An 8,763-nucleotide genomic window follows, 5' to 3' on the forward strand; every position below is an offset into this window, starting at 1 on the left:
GCCTCGGTTCAGCCTTATTACCGACAAACACATGGTGAGGAGGAGAGCAAAGCGATGAGAGAAAGAGAGAGAGAAGAGTGGGGGAGTAAGAATAGTGTGAACACCAATATGGCTGAGTGCGGAGTTTGGGAGCCATTAGGCAGAAGGTAATTAATACCTGTCACTGCAGTGCTCTGTTCGCTGCCTTTATTCTGTTTCAGACCAATTAAAATATGACACTCCTCCGGTGGAGAACGCCTTGTTAAAATTAAACGGCAGAGACGCACAGACACCTTTGATAAACACATCCAGAGCTACAATTGGCTTTGGCAGCAGCGGCGGCAGAGCCATGCTGTATAGATATACACAGAGAGAAAAACATGGCAGTGTGTATGTGTTGTGTCACTTCCAGTAGGAGATGCGAGCTGTTAGATCTGATTAAAACTGTGTTTCCTTGCGAGTCTCACTCCAAAGCGCGAGCGCGCACACTGACGTAATCTTGCGAGACGTTTATGAGCCAGGAGATACTGACCGGTGTAGATAACTCACTGCCAGCGATTCGCAGCTCGGACAGCAAGGAGAGACGAATGGTAAGCAAAAACAGATGAGCCAGGGGAGCGAGGAAATGCCAGGTGGTGTACAAAAATAATAATTATTTAGAAAAAGAGAAAACGCTTAAGAGCAAAGCAAAAAAATCTGATAAGAAGGAAAACAAAGGATGGGAAGAGCACAGAGGGAAACTTAAGTGAAATATGGTGGGGGTTTTTTTTTTTTAAAGAGTTGTGGTGGTAGGAACTCGAGAAGACAGATTAGACAGAAGAGAGGAGAAAATGGAGAGAGAGGTGGAGTGATGGATGTAGGCAGGGGACCAGCAGCTCTCTGCCAACATCTCCATGCATCCTTCCAGACATCACACTGCGCTGCCATCTGCCTCCCTGACACACACACAAACGCGCGCGCGCACACACGGGGAGGAGATATGCGAAATCATTAGCGTCTCCTGACACTGAATAAATATCTCGGGATGAAATCTGTCTATGGAGAAATCACCTGCGGGGAAATATGATTGGATGAGATCACGACCTCACTGGAACGTAATTTGCATGTCATCTAAATGGGATCTGCCCCCAGTGCTCGGGGGTCAAAAAGCATCCGATTAGTTGGATGGGACAAGTCAATCTCTGATTGGCTGACAGAAACAACAACGGCAGGTAGTGCTGCTTCACACCCCCTCCTCCCCCTCCCCTGTGAACTGCAGGACTGCCCTCTTCTGGCTGCTTTACAAACCTCCACAGTTTAAGGAGAGGAAAAAATAAATAAATCAATAAATAAAAGACATCTGAAACACATAAAGACAAACAAATGGCGTCTAGTTGCTGTTGTTTTTAATCTCAAAGGTGATGGATAAAAACAAAAACACAAAGAGCAGGAGTGGCACACACAGAGTGTCTCGGTTAATCACATACAGAGTCTTATTTATACATATATTTATATAGCAGAGCCATTTCTCCCACTTGTACAGCCTCTTGATTGTAACACGGAAATAAACCCACATTCCCGGGGTGAGAGAGCGAGAGGAAAGAGTGAAAGAGAAACAAAAACAGTCATCTACATTAGAAAACCTACCGGCCATTCGTTTTTCTCTTGTTGTTTTTTTTATAGATTTATACATCAGAGAAGCATCAGTATTCATTACAAAAATAGTAATATAGTTAATATAGATGCGCTGGGAGATTTGATTGAGTCAATACAGATGCACAGTCTCCAGCGAGGAAATGAAGAGCCGCTCTGTGCGCCTCGATGAGTGTTGTTACAGCAGTCCACCTCAGTCAAAGAGTCAGTTTTCATCGGAAAGAGTTTAAGGGTTTAATTTAATCAACAAAACTTTTAGAAAATGAGTACATAAAAAAATAAAGAGGAGGAGGAGGTGTTAGTGCACTGATGAAAGCTGAAACAGTTTTAGGGAAAAGTGCTGCCAGGATCCAGAAAAACATGCGCTTAACAAAAAGAAAGATGAGTTACAGAAAAGTGTTAAAGGCTTTTCAGCAGCTCCACCTTCACACAGCTGCTGTCAGGAGGAGAAAAAGTGTAAGACGAGTGGAGGAGCCCATGGGATTGAAGTGTTATTGCTGGGGATGTTTGTTTTGTTTTTTTTAAATTTGGTGTTAACATGTGAGGAATACGGGGATGAAGAGGGGAGTTATTGCTGAGGGTAGTAGGGCTGTTGCTGAGGGGGTTGTTGGGGGTAGCCTGGGTAGGGCTGTCCTGCTGGAGCAGTTCCTGGGTATCCTCCCTGACCCGGAGTCTGGTAGGGCATGTAGGGCATGTTGGGCATGTTGTACTGGCCGTAAGCATAAGGATTGTAGCCCATAGGCATCTGGTAGTACCTGCAGGGAAAAGACAACAGACGAGACAAACTTCAAACATTGTATAATCAAAACACTTCAGAGTCAAAGGTTGCAGACTTCATTTAAAAGTTATAATGAAGCAAGTAACGCCCTCTTCTAGCATCAGTATACAGAGCTAGAACTGAGTTTGGGTTTAATGGCATTTGCAGCTGGTAAAATTAAAGACCATCTATAGATTTTTAATTGCTCCATGTTTACTGAGAAGATATTTCATGCACCAATGAGAATGCGAACCGGTCAACCTGCAGCAGTTTTTTTTTTGTCACTTTAAGGACCAAATGAGGTGCTCAGATCTGAGAAATCCACTGGAAAAAAAAAAACAAAAAACAGAGAAGACAGATTTGAAAACTGACCCAGGGTAGCCTTGGTAGGTGGGGTAAGGTGGTCCCTGGGCCTGGGGTGCCATGGGTGGTGGGTTGTTAGTGGGAGCGGCAGCAGGTTGTGAGCTGGCGGGTGTGGTGGAGGCTGCCTGAGGGATCACGCTTGGTGGAGGTGGCCTGGCTGGGGGCTGGGGCTTTGACTCGGGTTGTTGAGGCTGCACAGGCTGGAAGACGTAGAGGGAGAGAACAGAAAGATGAGCACACGACTGACAGATGTTGATAATATTCAATGCTGGGCTGAGTATCCGCTTACAAAAACGGTTCTGGGTGCAGGGGTCGGTCCAGGAGCCGGGGCGGCGGGGGCAGCGGGAGTGCTCTGATAGGCGGGAACGTTGAAGGCTGGAGCGCTGGGCTCTCGAGCGATGCTCTGCTGCAGGTCCCTGAGAGCAAAAATCGAACATCACAAATAAAATAAAACAGAACCCAACTGCAAAAACAGTCTTCCTTCTTGGCCAGCTTGGAATGACCGTGCGGGTACGTACTTGAGGAGTTCATCGCGCTCCGTCTTACGGGCAAAAACGATGTCGCTGCATTTGTTCTGGAACTTGAGCAGGATTTCTGTCAGGTCGTTGTAGAACTGAGCGGGGAGAAACAAACAGGGACAAAAATAACTAACCCGGTTTGGGACGCACAAAAGTAGAGCACATCTGACAAAAGATATGCATCGCTGCGGCACGGCTGGTCCCGCTGTTCTGCTGAGCACGTACCTTGGTGCCCTCGCGCAGGTTGTTGCTGATCTCCATGTAGCTGTCGTGGGCCGAGGCCAGCTTCTTGAGGACCTCCTCCCTCTGGTTGGAGTCTGCGTTGGACTGCTTCAGGCTGCTGAACTCCTGGTGGGACGTCTGGAAGCAGATCGCAGGTCGAGAGGACGGTTAACCTCCGACTCCTTTTATTATGTATGCACTTTATGTCCATCTATACATTCTTTTAATCCGATACAGTTAAAGCATCATTCCCGTGAGGGAATTCTGACCCAATTTAAGCAATAAACACACATAAAACCCGCACACTTCCCACCAAAGCTGCCTGTACCTGAACTTTCCCCAGCAGCTCTTCCTGTGTGCGGAGGCTGGCCTGCACTCGCTGGTTGTAGCTGCCGTACAGCTGGTCGAGCTGGCCCAGCGACAGCTGCTCCTCATTGATTGCTCCATCCTGAGCCAGTGCCGTCAGGAAGGTGGTGGACATGTCAAAGGTCACGGACTTGATCTCTCCCTCGATAGTCTCCCTCTCTTTCTTTACCTCCTCCAGCTGAGCGAGCAGAGAGCGCAACACGTTCACTACCTACAGGGGAAGGTAGACACATGACTTTTCCACAGTCCGACATTAACCTCTCACCCTCGTTACAGTGAGTCCAGCAGCTGGAGAGAGGTGCAGTTCTTTCAGTTCTGCTTGCTTAGTTATTTGAGCTCCCCAGTGAAACACAACACAGTATCAGCAAAAAAAAAGAAAAGAAAAGAAAAGAAAAAGGGAGGCAGTGAGGGGAGGAGGTAAAGGGCCATAAGGAACACAATGTCCACCGGGGGTTTCTGTGCAGCAGGAGTCGACGTTTATGGGACACACACATAAGAAAAAAAAAAAAAAAAAAGCACATTCCCAATATTTAAGCTCACAAACAAAGATGTAAAGATGTCAGACAGACCTCGCTGCCCTGTAGTGTCTTGGTCGGGTTGGCAGAGGGGATGGCGGCGTTGAGCTCGTTCTCTGGTTTACACAGCAGGGCGATCATGTCACAGTGGGTGTTGTAGCGGTCCCTCACCACCTGGTCGGCCTGCACTGCCTTGTCCAAGATGTTGCGGAAGTTAGCGCCCTCTGTGTAGGGAGAGGATTAGAGGGACTAAGAGAGGGCTTTTTACAGCGCATAAACTTGCACGACAAGTTTGTGTCCAATAAATTAGGAATTTCCTGTTGTTCTTTTGCAGCGCGCTCAGTGTGTAATGGCCCCAATAAATAAATTTTTTTTAAAAAGCGCCCAACACCAACAACAAATGAGAGCAACAATCTTCCTTGGCATACCGCTTCGAAGGGGCTTGTAGAGGTCTCCAGAGGGAGTTCTGCTCCAGCGCTGGCTGAACTTGGTCCTCAGCTCGTTGTCGGTCGTCTCTTCATTGTCCAGCATCTTCAGAGACTAAAGGACGAGAACACAAAGACGCTGAGAGGACAAAAACACCACCGATACACATCGATTAGCACAAAAGTGCTGTACATCTAAAATAATGAGAGGACATAACACCAGCATAAGATAACAGAGTTTAAAGACACATAAAATGAGGAAACCCGAGTAAGAAATGATACAAAAAAGTAATCAGAACCGATTCTAAAGGTGGGTTTTCAAACGGGTTTGAATATGTATCATGTTGGGGAGGTCCTGATGACACATGAGGAATCTGTTAGACTATTTGGATATTCTTATTATTGTTATTATAATGTCAGGATACGGAAAAATTGCTTATACAGCTGGTGAGATCCTGTCATTGTGGCATGTGTTTTAACAGCTTTTTTGTAAATGTGGGACCGGAGCTGGCTACAACAATTCCAAAAAGTAATCACAGCGAAATGTCACTGATAGAAATAAATTCAAAGACTATATTCTTGTCGGGAGTTACTGAATTAGATATTTTAGATGTAGTTAACAACTGTAAGAACAAGACCTCTACTGATTGTTTTGGTATAGATATGACATTAGTTAAACGAATCATACATAGCATTGCCAGACCTCTAGCTTATATATGTAATTTATCATTTCAAACGGGGAAATGCCCAAAGAAAATGAAAATAGCTAAAGTTATACCCATATATAAAAGTGGAAACAAACACATCTTCACTAACTATCGACCAGTGTCCCTGCTCCCGCAGTTTTCTAAAATATTAGAAAAACTTTATAATAATAGACTAGGTAAATTTATTGACAAACATAAACTAATCAATGAAAGTCAGTACGGATTTAGGACAGGAAGGTCAACTTCAATGGCTATCATTGATGCAATAGAAGAGATAACCAACAGTCTGGATAGAAAAAGACATGCAGCAGGGATATTTATTGACTTGAAGAAAGCATTTGATACGATTAATCATAGCAGATTATTTAAAAAATTAGACAGATATGGTATTAGGGGAGTGGCCTTGAAATGGATCCAAAGTTATTTGACTGAGAGACAGCAGTATGTGAAGATGGGCGAATTTGAATCGGGGTATTTGGGCATTAGCTGTGGAGTGCCACAAGGATCAGTTCTGGGACCAACTCTATTTAACCTTTATATAAACGACATATTTAATGTATCAAAGTTATTAAAATTAGTTATATTTGCTGACGACACCAATATTTTTTTATTCTAACGACGACCATAGTGACCTAGTACTTAACATTAACAACGAGTTAAGGAAATTAAAAATATGGATGGATGTTAACAAATTATCTATAAATTTGAGTAAAACCAAGGTAATGTTCTTTGGGAATTACAATGTAAATGAAGATACTGTAATAAAAATAGATGGTGTAGTCATAGACGTAGTATCAGAAATAAAATTCTTGGGAGTAATGATTGATAGCAAATTATGCTGGAAATCACACATCAGACATAAAATAAAGTGTCCAAAAGTATCTCAATCATAAATAGAGCCAAGTTCTTCTTAAACTGCCATGCAGTGTTTTTGTTATACTGTGTACTAGTCCTACCATACTTGACTTATTGTGTAGAGGTGTGGGGCAATAATTACAAAAGTTCTCTGCATCACCTGGCTATACTACAAAAATGTGCTATAAGAATAATGTATTCTTTGGGTTTAATGGTAGGATAAAGGTAGGATATTATAGTCACACTAATATTTTGTTTTTGCAGTCAAAACTATTAAAATTGATTGATTTAGTTGAATTCTCGACTGCTCAACTCCTATATAAGGCAAATAAGGGTATACTGCCAGAAAATATCCAAAAGCTCTTTACACATAAAGAAGGAGGTTACAATTTGAGGGGATGTAGTAACTTTAAAAGGCAGATAGTTAGAACTACCAGGAAAAGTTTGTGTGTGTCTGTGTGTGGAGTGAAACTTTGGAACAGAATGGATGTAGAGCTCAAGCAATGTCCAAATATTCATCTGTTTAAATCGAGGTACAAAAAATGTATATTGTCAAGGTACAAAGAGGAATCGAGTGTGTGATTGTTTATCGATGATAGTAAATAATAATATATTCTTTGTATTATTTCTTTCTTTCTTTTTTCTTTGTTTATATATAGAATGTTAACAACAAATACTTATATAAACAATTATTTTGTAGAGTTGAAATGGACACTGTTGATTATTGTCTTACGCTGTTGTTATTACTGTTATCTCCATTATTAGGAAACAGTAGACCAGAATTAATTCTTAAAAGTAAAATTGATGAAGTTACAACTATACAATGGAAGCAAACTTCATTGATATTTTCATAGCTAAAATATAAATAATATACGGAGAGGATGTAATGACCATGATGGTGATGACTGTGATATTCAGCGGTGGTAACAAAGACTGTATTATTGATGCTAAATATTTACACTACTGTATGTCGTAATTATGACAATGCGATAATTTTATAACCGTAATTGTATGTCACAAATATTTAAATGTACTGCGCAACTACAAAATTTAAAACTCAGATAAGATTGTAGGGGTGGGAGTTAAAAAGCTTGTCTTCATCCCACTCCTTTTCGAGCTAAACTTGTTTTTTCTTTTTTTGTGTAATTGTACATTACAATAACTTTATTATTTGGTTGCTCGAATAAAAGACATTCATTCATTCATTCATTCATGTGTTTTCAGAAACTGCCACACTTGAGACACACGAAGCAGCGATTATTACATCAGTGATTATAAACTTTGCTCGTCCATATTTGTTTGCCTCGTGTACTTTTTAATGATCACTCAACATGCATGTTAAATAAAAAAACTGAAACTGCAGTTTAATTAAAAATAAAAACTCAATATATAAAAAATTAAAATCTCAAATAATAGTCATTTTTTGGCGAGCTCAATTGTATTTTCGTCTTTTTTTTTTTACCTCCTTTTAGTCTCATTAATGACTACTTTTTAGGAAAATTAGGGCATTTCAGTTTGGACTTTTCAACTCTGCCAACAAACTTGGAGGCAGATTGTGCTTTATGTTTTCCCTCCCATCTGTTTATTTGTTTGTCAGCATGATGTTTAAAAAATGGGTTGGCTGAAGCCGGTGGACAGACAGTCCTTGGCCCAACGATCAGTGGATTAGATTCCTGTGATGATGCGGATCTGGGATTTCCGCCACTAGGAACGATTAAGAGTTTTTTTTAGCATTAATACGCTCTTCTGGTAATAATGGTGGTAGAAAACTCCAACATTCGCGGCGTCCAAGCCAGGATTCATATGCTACGTTTTGAAGAAAGCAAAGCCATATGACGAACAAGCTGTTTGCAGCCTGTTGTTCTAAAAGCGGCTTCTTCGCTTTGTTCAACAGATTTTGGGGTCGCTGCGAGCAGGAAGGTCAGAGGGCACGTGTCTGCTCGCGTCACCGACCTCATCCAGGATCTCTCTGTTGCGGGTCAACAGCTCGGGCAGGTCTTTGATGAGCTGCTCGATGCTCTGCAGTCCTCCGTGCTGCACGACGTTCCTGGCCTTCTCAGCAATGGATTGTGGGATGGAGTCTCCTGACAGATCCTCCAGAGCAGCTGGCAGGTTTAGAGACGCCAACACCCTGATGGAGAAACGCATCATCTGTCAGTTATTACGGCTGCTTGAACATTAATTTGTAGCTCGTCAGCACGGAGCTCATTAAAAACAGCTTTTACAAAGTTTACTTGACGAAAACGAGTTAAAGTAAATATTTTCATTTTACTGCTTTAATTGAATGACAATGCACTCATGTTGACGTCGTTGGCTCAAATTTCTAATAAAGATCTTCAAACGATGTGCTGAGAGCGCCGCACTGACGACACGAGTGCTTTTATCGACACGTTAATGGTACCTGATGCTCCCTCATGTTATGAA

The 8,763-nt window shown here is 42.1% G+C and overlaps 1 protein-coding gene across 2 annotated transcripts in view; it reads right to left on the bottom strand.

Annotated features, from left to right (window-relative positions):
• Window positions 1–1,347: 1,347 nt before the first annotated feature.
• The window catches only part of pdcd6ip (programmed cell death 6 interacting protein), a 20,579-nt gene continuing 13,163 nt past the window's right edge, over window positions 1,348–8,763 (bottom strand). For both annotated transcript variants that reach the window (XM_080862886.1, XM_080862887.1), the window contains exons 10-18: window positions 8,293–8,470; window positions 4,781–4,892; window positions 4,407–4,576; window positions 3,800–4,048; window positions 3,475–3,609; window positions 3,250–3,344; window positions 3,021–3,147; window positions 2,741–2,931; window positions 1,348–2,366 (exon numbers count right to left, since the gene is read on the bottom strand). In XM_080862886.1, the coding sequence (XP_080719012.1) occupies window positions 2,180–2,366; window positions 2,741–2,931; window positions 3,021–3,147; window positions 3,250–3,344; window positions 3,475–3,609; window positions 3,800–4,048; window positions 4,407–4,576; window positions 4,781–4,892; window positions 8,293–8,470 (1,444 nt within the window). In that variant the 3' untranslated portion in view covers window positions 1,348–2,179. The remainder of the gene's footprint in view (window positions 2,367–2,740; window positions 2,932–3,020; window positions 3,148–3,249; window positions 3,345–3,474; window positions 3,610–3,799; window positions 4,049–4,406; window positions 4,577–4,780; window positions 4,893–8,292; window positions 8,471–8,763) is intronic.

This window comes from Rhamphochromis sp. 'chilingali', assembly GCF_963969265.1.
Source record: "Rhamphochromis sp. 'chilingali' genome assembly, chromosome: 17".
NCBI classification, from domain to species: domain Eukaryota; kingdom Metazoa; phylum Chordata; class Actinopteri; order Cichliformes; family Cichlidae; genus Rhamphochromis; species Rhamphochromis sp. 'chilingali'.